At 45.5% G+C, this 17,662-nt stretch overlaps 1 protein-coding gene across 5 annotated transcripts in view; it reads left to right on the top strand.

Annotated features, from left to right (window-relative positions):
* Positions 1-17,662, top strand: part of TJP3 (tight junction protein 3) — a 628,414-nt gene that overhangs the window by 361,718 nt on the left and 249,034 nt on the right. For all 5 annotated transcript variants that reach the window (XM_068233793.1, XM_068233794.1, XM_068233796.1 and 2 more), the window contains one exon: positions 1,056-1,212. In XM_068233793.1, the coding sequence (XP_068089894.1) occupies positions 1,056-1,212 (157 nt within the window). The remainder of the gene's footprint in view (positions 1-1,055; positions 1,213-17,662) is intronic.

Below are 17,662 nucleotides of genomic sequence, written 5' to 3'. Positions count from 1 at the left end.
GGTCGGTATGCAATTCACTTTTTCTCCAAAGTTTTCTGACTGTGAGAAATTTTGATTTTCTCTTTAAATTAAAGCGCATCCGAGATGAAAACCTAACTAGAACAAGTAACTTGTCTATATATCTTATCTAAAGTTTAGATAGTTTACACAGCAAATCTAGCTGCAAACAGCTTTAATAGAATGATTCTTTCTTCCTGTGATACAATGACAGCAGCCATGTTTGTAAACATTACACAGAGGCAGGCTTTTCTGCATATTGAGCACTCAGCCTGTGAAAAAGACCTAATCTTCCCTCCTCCTCCCTCCTCCCCTCTGCCTCTAAAATCTTTGCCTAGTAATACCTCCCCCTCCTCCTGCCCAGACTGAGCTCCCATGAGCCCTTGCGACTGTCTAAAAATGCCTTGGCTCTCTGAAAACCTGTGGGTGTGGATTGTTTAGTTTATAGGGAATTAGAGTATTAAAACAAAAACAAAAAAGTATTTGGCTTGAGGAATGCCCTATAAACAACAGGAAAGGAACATAAGTATACAATGAGTAAATGTTCATCTCGGATCCACTTTCTTTTCAGCATTTTGCAATTGAAAAAGTACCAAAAAGTAAGATGAAAGCGTAATATCAAAATTATTCTGAGTATTTTCTTGCTTGTTGAGGGTTTAGAAGTCCTTTTATTGACAAGATGTGAACATATCACCTAGGAGAAAACGAAGGAGAAAACGTGCATATGGGCCCTGGTCATTAACACATGCTTGTATAGAACCAAAGATAGACATCGGTTCATCCGTCACCAAGCCTGCAGCTTTTACATGTCTCACTGGGCAAACCAACATCCCCAACATTTGTCTGCATGCATTGTCTGTTGTTGGCAAACAGGGCATTTTGAGGTATGAAATTGGATTGGTTTGGGAAGTTTTGGATATATGCAAATATTTTCAGAGAGCCTGTAGTTGGCTAAGGGTATGTATTTTAGATTACTTTTACAGTAATCCTTCTACACTTTTTTTTTTTTGTACTAGTTTAACAAATATTCTGAAAAGGGTGTCTTTTTTTTCCTTCAGGTATAGCCCAGATGCTCGCTTAGTACAGTTCAAGAAAGAGAGAAGCATTGGACTGCGTCTTGCAGGAGGAAATGATGTAGGAATATTTGTAGCCGCTGTTCAGGAGGAGAGTCCTGCTGCACGAGAGGGAATGAAGGAAGGTGACCAGATCCTACAGGTGACGATAAAAATATTCAAAGTTTTTATAGATGGATTAAACAATATTTAATCTATTCTAATATACGAAATGACTATAGAGTAGGAAAAGTAAAGGCCAAAGTGAATCTGTTACTTGAAAGGAGAACGAAGTTTGTGCAGAAAATTTCCCCTGTACTAATGTATGCAAACATCCTATTCTTGTACCTTATCTGCAAATAGGAAGATTGTATTCGTCTGGTCATTCTGCTGGCACTGTCCACGTGCGAGCATGCTTGTGCAGATGCTTCCACCGGTCCCAGTGGTTATAAAGGTGCTCCCTTGCCAGCAGTCTGTGGTAAGCGCAGGCACAGATCCACGTTCGAGTGCACGCATGCGTCCAACTCCTCCCAAGGCAGCACTGATTAGTGAAAGGGAACTTGTGTTTGCCAAGCCAAGCTGTGCCTGTATTTTGTGAATGGTCGCTGTTGCAGCCAGTAACCGTGAAAATTTTTTAGGCTGGGACCACATTTGCATCACGGAAAACGGCCATGGTTTTCTGCGGGTGACTTTTCCCATATAGTGCACCTTTTAACGTGCACCGCAGTCACAGCAGACCCTCCGACACTTGCCTACAGTTTATGGTAATTGCAGGTGTTTTGCAATAGAAAATTTGCAACGTGATTCAGAGGCTTCTCCAATCTGCCTCCACACCACCACTGGTTTCTGGTACACTCTCTTCTTTGTGATTGCATATATGAATATGGGCATACTGTGCAGGCCATGCATGACTACTGTGCAGGGGTGGGCCATATTTGCACTTGTGCAGTACTGACAGACAGGAGAGTGGCCACTAGAACATATTCGACAAACTTTAGGGATGCTTGTAATCTGCTAATTACGATTTGTGAAATTTCGCATACATTTTCACAATTACAGCCATACGTACTTATGATTTAAACATTCAGTTGATTTTGTGTAATCCATTTGTCATTTTTGTGGGATTTTATGCCAACTTTAATGGCTAATAGCAAAGCCCCCATGCATTGCTATGTATGTTAAGGAGAAGGCAAAAAAAATAATTTTTCAAAAAGACCTTTTAGTTTTTGAGAAAATCTGTTTTAAAAAATGCAAATGACAAATGGTTTTTAAAGTGATCTGAAACTCTGCATTTCTTCTTTGCTCTAAAAGATCTAGAGCCTTAAACACAGTACCAGAAAAAAAATAGCAGAGGAGCATTCAAACAGGTAAACACAGCACTTTGTTTTTGCAGTGGAAAGCCCCTTCAGCTTAGGGCTTGCATCCAGAAGAGGAGATAACATAATATTTTGTTTACATTCCTCAGTTGTTACAATTAGTTACACAGCCAGCCAGGTGCAGAAGGAACTGCTAGAAGCTGAAAAGGAGAGACATAGGAGACATTTTCACTAGATAGTTGCAGTATTTATATATTAAAATCTATTAATGCAATGGCAGCTTTCAGAGCAGATAAACTGTACTTTGGGACCTTGTAATTTGCTTTTGTGCACAAGTAATATTGCCCATTTACAAATAGGATAACTGTATGGATAATAAAAAGTAGGAAACCCAGTAAAATGACAGTTTAAAACCCATTTTCCTTTGCCTTTTTAAAATCTTTTTTCTCAAAAACTACAAGGTCTTTTGAAAAATTATTTTGCCTTGTTTCCACTAATCCCCTTAAAGGGAACCTGAAGCGAGTAGAAATCATTTAAATAAACACATGGTGTAGCTGCAAATGAATATTACATACTAACCTCACCATCAGTTCTTCTCAGGAGCTCACCATTTTCTTCTTACAGTGATCCCTTCCAGTTGTCACAATATTTTGTCAGAACTAAAATATACTAGTTGCTGTCAGTTATATATCAGCAGCTGACAGTTACAACTGAATGTGCAAGGTAATGGCCATGTTTCTGTATGGCTCAAGTGGGTGATATTACAGTTTAACAGTGTGCCGACCAGGAAGCTGTTATGGGGTAATGGCCATTTTTAAAATAAAGGACGGAGAATTTGATTGATCACAGTGGGCAAATGGGACGCAGGAGAGGAGAAAGAGATTGAGGAATAGACTACGTGGGACTTAAGTATGACTTGTGTATGGTTATTAGGTGTAACGATTGGTGTCAGCACACAGAATCTGATTATTGGTGATCTGCAGTATCACCAACAATACAGATATATACCCGATTATTGATGATCTGCAAAGGACAGAAGGAGGCACAGGAGGACAGAAGGTACACGGGGCAGCAGGAGGTAGAGGGGGAGAGAAGAAGGCATAAGGGCCAGAAGGAGGCACAAAAGAGGACAGATAGAGGCACGGGGGGGGGGGGGGGCAGAAGGAGGCACAAAGTGGGGCAGGAGGTGGCACAATGGGGACAGATTGCGGCACACAGGGGACAGGAGACACACGGGACAGAAGGAGACACAATGGGGGACAGAAAATAAGCACAAAGTGGGACAGAAGGAAGCACAGGGAGAAAGTAGAAGGCACAACGGGGGACAGAAGACGGCAGAGGGGGGATGTAAGGAGGCAGAGGGGGACATAAAGAGCCACATGGAGACAGAAGACACAAAGGGGCACAGAAAGAGGCACAGGGGGACTGACAAAGGTGCAGGGGACAGAGGTGGCACATGGGGACTGAAGAGGCACATGGAAACAGGAGGAGGCACAGGGAGACAGGAGGAGGGAGAGGGGGACAGAACAAGCCACATGGAGACAGAAGAAGACACAAAGGGGCACAGAAGGAGGCACAGGAGTACAGGAGGAGGCAGAGTGGAACTGAAGGAGGTAGCAGGAGGCACAGAGGGACAGGAGGAGGCACAAAGGGGAACAGACGGAGGCAGAGGTGGCACTGGGGGACTGAAGGAGGCACATGGAGACAGGACAAACGGGCTCAGACATGGCACAAGGGACTGAAAGAGTTCCAGAGGCAGATAACTGTATGGGTTATAGGATACAGGCATGTTCTCTGTTGCCTCTGTGTTCCTCTGGTGTCGCTGTCAGTCCCCCATGGGCTCTGCTGTCCCCCCTGAAGGCTAACGGCAGGCTAGCGACAATCTTGCCTCTCTCCCACCTCCTTCATTGCTTTACTCCCCCGCCTCGTCACCTCACTCCCCACCTCCGCTGTCATCCTCCAATTATAAATCAAGCCGTGACTCAGGAAGTACAACCGAGTTGTGACCATCTTGGATATCCTCCGCTGGGGATAGGACTTTACACCGGATGCGGAGGATGAAAGAGGCCACGGAGAGCAGATGGATCCGGGAGGTGGCATGGATCAGGTAATGTTTTTTTTTTATTTTATCTTAATGCCGCCTCGGGTTCTCTTGAAGGAGGCACAAGGAGACAGAAGGATTCTCAAAATGGGATCGCGATTGCAATCGCGTTTCAATTTCCACCATGCGATTGCGATTGAGCTACTATACTCATTATAGTCCAGCTCAATCGCATACAAAACGCGGCAGGACAACGATTGCGCTTTGACCAAAATCGCATCGCAATCGGATCGCGCTAATGCAAATTGCTGCTGCAGTTTCCATTAGTTTAATGTACCTTGCGATTTGCGATCAGAAGCAAATTGCAAATCGCAGGCTAGTGGAAAAAGACCCTTATTAAGCTGCTCAGACCTTCCCTTTAAACAGATTGATATAGTAAATTAGTAGGAATAAAAAACTGAAATAGTACCTGGATAAAGTCTGAGCAGTCTATGGAATTACTGTGTCCTTTGATTATAAGCCCCATGAATCAGGGGCGTTGCTAGCCCCAAAGATCAATGGCACGTGCCCCGGATTATTCTGGGGTGCCCCAGATGGTCCCCCAGGCAAGTGAGCGAGTCAGTTGTTGTGCCTCAAGGGTGGGCAGGCTGGGAGCTGTGGTGCATCAATCTGGGTTATGCTGGGTGCTGTGGTGCCTGTATGTGGGCATACTGGATGCTGTGATGCCTTTATGGGGCATGTAGGGAACTGTGGTTCTCCAATGGGGCATGCTGGGAGTTGTGGTGCCTCAATGGGAGGCTCATTTTGCTGGGCAGGCCTACTTAGACTGCTAAGTTCATGTAAATTTGGCTCCACCCATGACCACACCCACATTATGGGGTGTGTGGCCACGCCCATTTCTGTCTGGAGTGCCCCGAATCTCTTTGGATCCTAGCAACGCCCCTGCCAAGAATGTTGGTAGAAACTCCTTTGTTAACCTCCTTGCCGGTCCAATTCTGATGGCAAGGGGGCGGCGCAGCACCCCCCTCAGCACTGCCTGGCACTGATTGGCCATGCTGCGCAAGGGGTCTGGACGGGGGCGGCGCGGAGAATCGGTGGCGAGTGGCGGCGATCGGGATATGCACGCAGCTAGCAAAGTGCCCAGCCAGGCCGGAGAAATCCTTCTGCGCAGGTTACCCCGAGCTGAGCTCGGGATAACCGGCAAGAAGGTTAATAGTCCAAGACAAAAGCCCAGGTCCAGTTGGGCTAGCAAATCTGTGATCGTATGGGTTGGCATTGAAAGACCCTTTTGACGCTTTTGTGTCCAGACATTTAACCATCTAACTGCTAGGGGGTGCAATTGAGAGTTGTACCATGTTGGCCTTCAGTTTAAGCAAGAGGTTTTGAATCAGAATCATACCATTACCGTATTGCCAGCCACCCAAACTTAAACAGATTATTGTCAGGAGTTATTTGAATAGGCAAGAACAGAATGGAACATTCCCCAGCTGACATAAAGGATGTGAGACCTGCAAACACATCCATTCCAGCAACAGTATATCAGTACCAGGTAAACAGGAATACGAAGTACAAGGAACTTTTTCCTGTGATTCTTCTAATGTGGTATATGATGTGTGCAAAATACCCCAAAGGAATTTATGTGGGAGAAAAAAGACAAACTCTGCGTGAGTGTATGAACCATCACAGGGCTCACCATTAAAGCAGGAGGATTATCCATACTATGCCAGGGAAAAAAAATATATAAGTAGATGAATGCTTGATCTACTTACATAACACTTATTGTACTGTCCATGTTTTGATTTCGTGAATTTTATATAGTAAATGAAGAGAATTCTGTTCCCGGTAGGAACCATGTCTTTTGCCCACAATTTGAGGCTAAATACTTACCGTATGTCATTTCTTAACTTTTTTTCTTTTCTCCTCCAATCGCTGAGTCACCTCAGCCTTGCTTGTAAACACAAGTGAGCAGAGGATCATGTTTCAGCTAGGCAGGGAAATAAAGGGAAGAGACGGAATATATTATAGATAAAAAGAACCCCTAACATGCAAATGAATGGCAATGGCTATTAAAGGGCCAGTGCTCCTATGCGATAATTCTAAACCATAACAGCAGAAAAAGTTTTAAATGCAGGATTAGCATCTTTATCACTTAATACACTCAGACCAGTTGCAGTTGAAATTTGATTTTTATGGTGACAATCCCGCTTTAACAGGGAAAAAAACAAAAATGAATATTCTTGTCTCCCAGTGCCCACACACTTCTGCTCATATGGCCACAATTTTAAGTGATCTTCTCATAATTTTATTAATGGGTGGTTTCAAATCGCACAATGAAAGACTCAGAGACAAAATTTATACATTGGTTCAAAACTGTAGATGTAGGTTTAAAGAGACACTGATGCGAAAAAAAAAAATGATGAATTGGTTGTGTAGTACAGCTAAGAAATAAAGCATTAGAAGCAGAGACCTAAGTCTAATATTTGTTTCCAGTACAAGTAGAGTTAAGAAACTCCAGTTGTTATCTATGCAAATAGCCATTGAGCTCTATGACTTTCAAAGTCGCAGAGAGCTCTGACTTCTGATGGTTTTTATCTCAACTGTATTGTTTTTTTCTTTTGCAGAGAACCGTTCAGGACAGGTCAAAAGTTCACTGCTTGTTCTGTTAAAACATTTAGAATGCTGAGTAGTGTGTAAATTGCAAATATTAGAGAATGCAATGTTAAAAAAAAAACAGAAAAAAAAAAAAAAAAAAAAAAAATATGAGAATTTTTTTTTGCTACCAATGTTCTAGTAATTATCTGTACTACACAACCAATTCATTATATCATAATTTTTTTTTTCCGCTTCAGTGTCTCTTTAAATGAGGATTACAATTTCTTGTGCAGTTATGATGGGTTTTAAAGAGAGTCTGAAGCGAGAATAAATCTCGCTTCAGACCTCATAGATAGCAGGGGCATGTGTGCCCCTGCTAAAACGCCGCCATCCCGCGGCTTAACGGGGGTCCCTTCACCCCCAAATCCTCCTCCGTGCAGCGGGGGAGCACTTCCGCATTGGGGCAGGGCTAACCGCCGCAGCCCTGCCCCACGCGCGTCTGTCAGCGCGTATCTCCGCCTCTCCCCCGCCCCTCTCAGTCTTCCTTCACTGAGAGGGGCGGGGGAGAGGCGGCGATGCGCCGCTGATAGACTCGCTGTGAGGCAGGGCTGCAGCCGTTAGCCCTGCCTCCAGCAGCAGCAAAATCTACGACCAATTTGGTCGTGGATTTTGCGGGGGGGGGGGGGGTTGGGGGTGGAGGGACCCCCGTTTAGCAGCGGGATAGCAGCCTTTTAGCAGGGGCACGCGTGCCCCTGCTAACTATGAGCTCTGAAGCGATAATTATTCTCGCTTCAGTGTCTCTTTAAGCACTTCACCCCAAGGCGGTTTTTACCCTAACGGACAAGAGCAATTTTCACCTTTCTGTGCTCATCCGTTTCATTTGCCAATAGCTTAATCACTACTAATCACAATGAAATTGTCTATATTTTGTTTTTTTCACCACCAATTGGGCTTTTTGGGGTTGATATGTTTTCAGTAATTACTTTATTTTCTATGCATTTTAACCTTCTTGCCGGTTATCCCGAGCTCAGCTCAGGGTAACCTGCGCAGAAGGATTTCTCCGGCCTCGCTGGGCCAATTTTCACATTTTTTTTTTTTACTGCACGCAGCTAGCACTTTGCTAGCGGGAGAAGCCCTGCAGGAAATCCCATTCTGAACGGGATTTCCTGCTTGAAAAGATCGCCGGAGGCGATCGAACTAGGCAGGGGGATGCCGCTTGTCATCGGCTATCATGTAGCGAGCCCTGGGTTCGATACATAATTTAAAAAAAAAAATTTTAAGTGCTGCGCCGCCCCCTTGCCATCAGAATTGGAACGGCAAGGGGGTTAAAGGAAAAAATACATGATTTCTCCAATTTCATCCCCTATGGTTTTAATATAAACACTGCTACTGTACATAAAACCCACACATTTTATCTGCCTGTTTGTCCTGGTTATCACAAGATTTTAATTATGTCCCTAGTACAAAGTATGGTGACAATATATCATTTGGAAATAGAGGTGTATTTTTTCTTTGTTTTTTGTTTTTCTTCACATGCACGTACAGCAGTACTGTCTGACTTATAAAAACGTCCTGGAGCCATTAAGACGCTCTAGCAGGATATTTTTATAAGTCAGCATGTCATTAAGTAGTTAAATGCCACTATTCCTCTTTTTTTTTGGGGGGGGGGGGATTCTTTTCAATTCATGTGCTGGTAAGATGGGTTTTGCATTCTACTATTAGTTTTAGCCTATAACAAACCTATGTAGCCTGGCCACGTTACGTTTGAATGATTTCAAACAGAAGAGAGGAAGGAGATGGGCACAGCTGCTAAAATACCCTTTATTGTGGCTGGGTTGCAGGGGCGTAACAATAGACCCTGCAAGGGATGCCTCCTCAGGGGGCCCAGAAGCCACAGGGGGCCCTTGTGGGGAAAAGTTTGAGAGACTGATAGCTAAGGGCATGGAGATAAAAAACGTACTCTGCTCTCGCACCATTGTTATATTGACTGCATGTGTCCACAACACAGATAAGAAATCACACACACTCTGGAATTTGTACACTGTCCCTGCTCCCTAGGGTTCATAAAAAACCTCTGTCTCACATTGCAGCAAAGTCCTGATGACTTCATGTACAATGGTGAAAAAAAAGTTGTACACTGTCCCTTATCAGCAATTACTGCTCCTGCTATAGGCGCCCTTGTCTTTCACCTCCCAGGGGGGCGCATCAATTAGCAAATTACCTCTCCCTCCCAGCCAGCCCAGCTGTCTGTACAAGTAGGAAGAGGCAGAGGACTTTGTCTGTGTCCTGTCCAGGCATCCACCTCTCTGCTGACAGCTTCTGTGTCGCCCTGGCAACATCACTCACATAACCCTATTGATTGGCCATGGAGCCCTGTGTGCGTGCCGCTGAGGCTGATGGGGGTGAGAGAGGAGAGGAGTGTATGTGTGTAGCTGGAGCTGCTGCATGGGGACACACATGGAGCAGACGTGAGTGGGGTCGCTATGCTGAGGGTGGCAGGAAGAGACAGGGATCATCACACTGGTCTGTGTGTCCTTATCAGGATGATCTCCTGCACTGATAAAAGCAAAGGACATGTGATTCTTCTGACCTGCAGCTGTGTGCTGTAAACTTCCTAAGAGCTGCTATATAGGCATTGAAAGGTGTAAGGCCTAAGCTGCCCATACATTGCTCTCAGCAGACTCACAGTACATAGCTGCCTAAGCTTGCCCATACATTGCTCTCAGCAGGCTTACAGTACATAGCTGCTAGTGAGAAGATTCACAGGTCCTTGACTTTTATCAGAGCTGCTGCAGGAGATCATCCTGATAAGAGCAGAGCACTGACCAGCAATGAGTAGATGATGGGGTAGGGGGAGGGAGTGAACATTTAGTCAGCTCACTGTCTCAAAACTAAATATGGTACTCACTGGCACAACATGTAAGAAGATGGATCCAGCAACGACGAGCGTTCTCCGATCCATCTTCCTGTGAGCGACGTCACACATTTTTACACGACTGGTGCAAAAGGAAAGTTGAGCATTTGCCATACTTTGCATTCAGTTGTCGAGGGTCTTAAAGATGCTATTCTCTGGGAATGGTGGGGGCCGCAACTTCAGTGTTTGCCATAGGCACTATTTTGCCCAGATACGCCACTGCATGTGGTAAAATAATACGGCTGTGTGTGCATGTATGTACTGGGAGCAGAGCTGCAACTAGGGACTTGTCAGCTACAAGGGGCTGGAGGAAGCCCCGGGTAAGTATAGCTGGGGGTAGCATAGATTGCCTGACATATCCTTTAAAGAGGAGCTGTTTGGTATAAGGTCTCAGAGAAAATAAACACATATATCAGTAGCTAAAGATTGGCTGTACTTACATTACATGTGCATTTCACTGTCCACGTTTGGATTTCACAGATTTGTATATAGTATATGCAGAGATAGATGCTCCTGACAGCTCATGGCAGGCTCCATGTTTTTCTGTCAAATGTGTCGTCATGTCCTGCCTGCTTCCTGATCACAGATAAGCTCGTACTTGAACAACACAGTGTGCAGTGAATATTAATGAGCCATGTGGCTAGGAACAATAGCTGACTCCTGCAGTGTACTCTGCCCGGAGATTTATCAGTGCTACGCGCTGGACTGATTACAAGCTGCTGTAACGTCTCATTAGCAGCCGAGGGGAGGGCCCCAGAATGCTTTGCAGTATAGTATGCGGCTTGCGTCCTCTTGGGTTTTAACAGCCTTGCTGATAAGCACACATCAAAGGTAACTGAGATTTTTATCTTCACTAATGGCTTTTGGGCTTCCTTCTAAACTGTTTAACACAGGAGAATAGAGGTTTAAATTAGCTTCTGCAGCCTGACAGTTACTCTTTAAAGGGAACGTTCAGGGAGGGTGCCTAAAAAATAAAAATCAATTTCCACTTACTTGGGGCTTCCTCCAGCCCGTGGCAGGCAGGAGGTGCCCTCGCCGCCGCTCCGCAGGCTCCCGGTGGTCTCCGGTGGCCGACCCGACCTGGCCAGGCCGGCTGCCAGGTCGGGCTCTTCTGCGCTCCAAGGCCCGGCACTTCTGCGTCCCACGCCGGTGCGATGACGTCATCGGACGTCCGCCGTATAAGCCGTGTTCTACATTTTGTCAGTATACAGGATTCATTCTGATGAAGGCTTCATAGCCGAAAGCTTACTCCTTTTCTTTTAAGTTAGCCAATAAATGGTATCCTCTTGATTCAAAACTTCTTGCTAGGGGGTGGTGATGATCATGAGAGATGATCCTACCTCTAGCAGCCTGACCTCAGACGTTGTTGAGCCCCTTGCCTCAGGAAGGGAAATTAGGCATTAAATCTCATACTATGCCATAACTCTAGGGATGTTGGGCAGATGATATAATAAACAGTTTAAGCTCTATCATAATTTGCTGAAATCATGGATACCAATCATGCCTGATCTACCATATTCCCTGTGTAGGAGACTCCCATATATTTTGTATGGTGCTAGACTGTTGGTATGACCAAAATGCATGACTTTTTCAATGTTGAATTTCATCTGCCATTTATGTGCCCATCCTACCCAGATCCTTTTGCAATATCACCATCTTCCTGAGAGTTGATAATTCTGCACAATTTTATGTCTGCAAAAATAGCAACATTACTTTCTCCTTAATCTGCTAGTTCATTAAAGCGGATCTGAACTCCGAATGTCTCTCTGCTCTAAAAGATACACAACGGCATGATAACTTTTAAACAAAAAAATATTTTTGTTACAGCTGATACAAATCCTAAAATAAATCTGCAGTGTTTTGTTTCTACTTTCTGATTCATGGGAGCAGACATTTTAACAGCCTGTGCTTTCAAATGGGCGTATTTGCCGTGGCAGTCATGTGACACAGGGAGAAGATAAATACTGTATATACTCGCAAGCAAGCCGACCCGCATATAAGCCGACCCCCCAACTTTAACCTGAAAAACCAGGAAAAAATGATTGACCCCCATATAAGCCGGGGGTAGGAAATGCTGGCCGCGTGATCCCCCCAGTGTGTCCCAGTATAGCTAGTATAGTGCCCAGTATAGCTAGTAAAGTGCCCAGTATGGGTAGTAAAGTGCCCAGTATAGCTAGTATAGTGTCCCAGTATAGCTAGTATAGTGCCCAGTATGGGTAGGTAGCGACCCAGTATAGCTAGTATAGTGCCCAGTATAGCTATTAAAGTGCCCAATATGGGTAGGTAGTCCCCCAGTATAGCTAGTATAGTGTTCCAGTATAGCTAGTGTAGTGTCCCAGTATAGCTAGTATAGTGTCCCAGTATGGCTAGTATAGTGCCCAGTATGGGTAGGTAGCGCCCCAGTATAGCTAGTATAGTGCCCCAGTATAGCCAACATAGTGCCCAGTATGGCTAGTATAGTCCCAGTATGGGTAGGTGGGTGGGTGGGCAGGTAGTGCCCCTCCCCGCTCCTCCCACTGCTATTACCTTAGCTGGCGCCGCTTCCTCTATCCCAGTCCTGCTCGTACGGTAACTAATTCACAGCAGCGCGCCCCACGGCGGCCGCTGTGATGAGGGAGGAAACCATAGAGAGCGGCTTCCTGTAGCGGCGATATGTAACGCCGTTACTATGGGAACTGCTCTCTATGGTTTCCTCCCTCATCACAGCAGCTGCCGTGGGGTGCACTGCTGTGAATTAGTTACCGTACGAGCAGAACGGGGATAGAGGAAGCGGCGCCGGCTAAGGTAATAGCAGCGGGGGAAGCGGCACTACCTACCTACCTACACACCCACCCACCCATACTGGGAGCGGGGGGGGGGGGAGAGACACATGACTCGCAAGCAAGCCGACCCCCCAACTTTTGGGCCACTTTTGGGGGATAAAAAATTTGGCTTGCTTGCGAGTATATACGGTATTCAACCTCAAGTATTACATACAGTATTACCCACCCTTTCCCTAATTACTAGCAATTGGAAATCTGCTGAGTCAATCCCTTTACCCCAATTACTCTCATTAGTCAACAGGAACTTCTCGATGGAAAATAAAATTAGACTTAGGAAGAGTGAACGCTTTTTGTTCTCCTAAGTTCCTAACTCCTGGTTGACATACTCTGAGTGACATTAGGGTCAACACTGATCGCCTGGTTAGGTTCAACATATATAGTTTGTAGAGGATCCGTTATGGATTCTAGTGATTTATTTTATATATAAAATATGTTTCCTCATTTTCTTTTTTCCTGTATCCACTCCTAGAATACAACTTTCTGAGTATTTATTCCTAGGGCGTATATGGGCCCTCTGCTAGGATACATTCTACATTAGTCGTTATTGTTAGTTGTTACCTATTATAGGTCTAGATAAAACAACTAATTGAAGACGACATGGACAGGAGTGATACTTTGTATTAGCTACGATCCAGCTTCTTTATGTAACAGTTACCAACTTTCTTATTGAACGATTACCAATTTTTGTATGATGTTTATTTTTATTTTTTTCTCTGTTATGTTATTTGCCTTCATCAATAAAACCTTATGATGGAAAAAAATAAATACATTAACCACCTGGCGTTACAGAGGAGCTCAGCTCGTCCAGTAACACCGCAGTTGATTGCTCGGGCCCTGGTGAGCCGATTTGAATAATTTTTTTTGAAACGCGCAGCTAGCACTTTGCTAGCTGTGTGTTTTCCCGATCGCCGCCGATCCACCGCTACCCGCCGCGAAAGAGGCCCCCCAACAGACCCCTTGCGCAGCCTGGCCAATCACCGCCAGGCTGCGCTATGGGGTGGATCGGGACTCCCTGTGACGTACCGACATCGAGGACGTCATTCCGTTCGTCGCCATGGCGACAGGGGAAGCCCTGCAGGAAATCCCGTTCAGAACGGGATTTCCTGATGGGTATGATCGCTGGCGGCGATCGGAAGAGGTAGGGGGATGCCGCAGGGAGGGGTGAATAGAGTAGCTAGCGCTAGGCTAGCTTACATGAAAAAAAAATTAGGTTAAAAAAAACCCTCCAGCGGCCGTTCGCCGCACAGAATCAAAACGCTAGGGAGGTTAAAGAGTACTGGATCCAGTACTGATACCTGAGGAAACCCATCTACTAAGTCGCCCATTTTAAATAAGAGCCATTGACCACAACTCTTTGCTTTCTGTCCATTAGCCAGTTACCCTATCCATGCACACAGATTCTTCCCCAGTCCTGCATCCTCAACTTTTGCACCAGTGTGTTGTGGGAGACAGTATCGAAGGCCTTTGCAAATTCCAAGTATATCATATCTACAGCATTCCCAATATCCACACTAGCATTCACCACCTCTTAAAAGCTGAGCATGTTACTCAAATATGACCAATCCTTAGTAAACCCATGCTGAGAAATAAGATTATGCTCTGCTGTGAAGTCTTATTTAGCATCTCTTTGGAACCCCTTATATACAGTAGCAGTAAAAAGTATGTGAACCCTTTGGAATTATATGGATTTTTACACAAATTGGTTATAACATGTTATTTGATCTTCATCTAAGTCACAACAATAGACAATGTCTGCTTAAACAAATACCATACAAATAATTTCCATGTTTCCATGTTTTTATTGAACACACCATGTAAACATTCACAGTGCAAGTGGAAAAAAGTATGTGAACCCCTAGACTAATGACTACTCCAAGAGCTAATTAGAGTGAGGTGTCAGCCAGCTGGAGTCCAATCAATGAGACGAGATTGGAGGTATTGGTACCCTAAAAAAAAAAAAACACACACCAGTTTTGGGTTTGCTTTTCCCAAGAAGCATTGCCTGTGAATGATGCCTTGCACAGATGAGCTCTCAGAAGACCTACGATTAAAAATTGTTGACTTGCATAAAGCTGGAAAGGGTTATAAAAGTATCTTGCTGTTAATCAGTCCACTGTAAGACAAATTGTCTATAAATTGAGAAAGTTCAGCACTGCTGCTACTCTACCTAGGCGTGGCTGTCCCGTAAAGATGAGTGCAAGAGCACAGCACAGAATGCTCAATGAGGTAAAAAAGAAGCCTAGAGTGTCAGCTAAAGACTTACAAACGTCTTTGGCATTTGCTAACATCCCTGTCAGCGAAAATATGATACGTAACACTAAAGAATGGAGTTCAAGGGAGGATACTTTTATATTGAAGGATATGAGCGCTCAACAGGTCTCTCTCAGCCTCTGCAAAGGCCCTAGGACCAAGGCCTTCACCAAATTAATACAAAGCAGGGACAGCAGTCTAATCCCCAGATTAATACAAAGCAGGGACATCAATCTACTCCCCACAGGTGCCCAATAAACCCTCTATCACAGTTCTGGGTAACCTCTAACAGGATCCCATCATTTTAGCCAACCTCTTAACACGGTACAGTACACTTCTCAGAGTTGTCAGAAATCCACACTGCAAAACAGGTGTTTATATACTTTTCAATCCCCGTCCTACAATTATCCTAAATAAATGTTTTCTGTAGTCCTCTTACTAATGATAAATCTTTTGGCAAAAGTCCTGGTGCAGGAGTCCTAATCCCAAAAAGTACAGTGCTGCAGCAAACAAAGTTTGTATATTCTCATCAAACCATAAAATGGAATCCTTAATAGGGACAATGGTTATGCTCACCAAATTCCAACGCCAATCATAACAGTTGGCATACAGCGTGTGTGGCCCAGCCAGTAATGCTTCTCCAGTCTTCCTGTCTCCTTAATGGCATCCCATGCGTGCATGCAAAAAAAGGCCTCTATGGTGTAGTACATTGGTTAAATATGCAAACCACCGCGTGTTTAGCACACAGGTTCTCACCACTTGTGACTCAGCACCTCTCGGTTTTCCCCATGCACTAAGCAAACACTAGCCTCTTACCAGAAGGTATAGCTGACCAACCAAGACCAGCATCAGCGTTTGTTAGGAAGCCTTCTGAAGCAAGCCCTCCAGTCTGTCAGCACCTTAAACTCAGACAGAAACTGCTATAGTGTAACACCGTTTTATTCCAGTAAAAAAGTTTAAAATCACACTTACAATCTCCACTATAAAAATGCGCATATCAATAAAAGTCTTGAGGTCCAGCGTCTCCCTCCGTGGTTAGGCTCCGCCCAAGGGAGGATACTGCAGAGAAAGTAACTGCTGTCCTTAAAAAAACTGCTGCACGCTTAACCACTTGCCGACCGCCCACTACCAATTGGCGGTGGCAAATTGGCACCCCCAGGACCGTGTAACGCAGATCAGCGGCGGTACCTGGGGGGGCTGATTAGCCAGGGATCGCGCACATTTGCCGGCATTAGGCTCCGCCCACCCACGACGTCAACCCGCCGGCCAATTAGCAGCGCCGACGGGTTGTTAACCCCCCATCTGCCGAGTACAAAGTGTATAATACACTTTGTAATGTATACAAAGTGTATTATACAGGCTGCCTCCTCCCCTGGTGGTCCCAGTGATCGAGGCAGCCCTTGTAGTAAAAACACCAGCACACTGATCCTGCCCCCTGATTGCCCACAGCACCCCTCAGACCCCCCCCCATCACCCCCTCAGACCACTGTTTGCACCCAATCACCCCCCTAATAACCCATTAATCACCCCCTGTCACTATCTGTCAACGTTATATTTTAAATTAGGTCCTAAACTGCCCCCTGGGGGTTCCTGATCACCCCCACACCCTCAGATCCTCCCCAGACCCCCCCCCCCCCGTGTACTGTATACATATATTCCCCACTGTAATCACCCACTGATCACCTGTCAATCACCCATCAATCACCCCCTGTCACCACCTGTCACTGCCACCCATCAGATCAGACCCTAATCTTCCCCTTGTGGGCACCCAATTACCCACCCACACCCTCAGATCCCTCCTGATCACCTCGCCAGTGCATTGCTTGCATCTATTCTCCCCTCTAATCACACCCTGATCACCTGTCAATCACCCCGTCACCTGGCTTCTGATTTTTTTTTTATCAAAACTCAGTGACCACAGCTTTCTACTTCACAAGTACTCCTTTGCTAGGTAGGTGCTCTTTTTCCTGGATAGTTTCAGAGGAATACCCCCTAAATTTAGCAGTCCACCATGGCAAAAAAGGGGTATTCCGCTGAAGAGGCCGCCAAGATTCTGGCCCAGTGGGGTGAGTGCAATTGGGAACCTTCATCCGACTAATCATCTGGGTCAGAATACGAACCGGTGAACAGCAGTGGCTCTCTGACCGATAGCAATGACGAGGTTGAGGTCCTGGCTAGAGGCAGGCGTACAACACCCCATGTCACTGGACCGCAGGAGCAGACTCAAGGGCAGCAGAGTGGTGCTAGCGCTGATCCGAGTTTTCTTGGTGAGGCATGCACCAGCAGCGTAGCATCTTCTGGACCTAGCACCAGTACTACCGTAGACAGTGGTGAAGTGGCGAGCACCGAAACTGGTTTGGTGACACGTGCATTAAGACCCGAGTCGCAGCCACCAGCAAAACGGGCCCGTACTACCCAGTCTCCCAGAGGTGCTGGCAAATCTCAATTGGCAATCCCCTGGTTCCACCGCACCTGTACTGCCCCCTTTCACCGCTCAGTCTGGAGTCCAGGTGGAGACAGATAATCTCGGATTGGCCCTAGACTTTTTTTCATCTGTTCTGCACCGTGGATCTCTACGACTTAATTGTGGCTGAGACCAACCGTTATGCCACACAATACGCAACCGCCAATCCGAGAAGCTACCATGCCCAGCCTTTTAGGTGGAAACCACTCCAAGT

The sequence above is a fragment of the Hyperolius riggenbachi genome, chromosome 1 (genome assembly GCF_040937935.1).
Source record: "Hyperolius riggenbachi isolate aHypRig1 chromosome 1, aHypRig1.pri, whole genome shotgun sequence".
NCBI classification, from domain to species: Eukaryota; Metazoa; Chordata; class Amphibia; order Anura; family Hyperoliidae; genus Hyperolius; species Hyperolius riggenbachi.
This window is presented reverse-complemented; position numbering and strand designations above follow the sequence as displayed.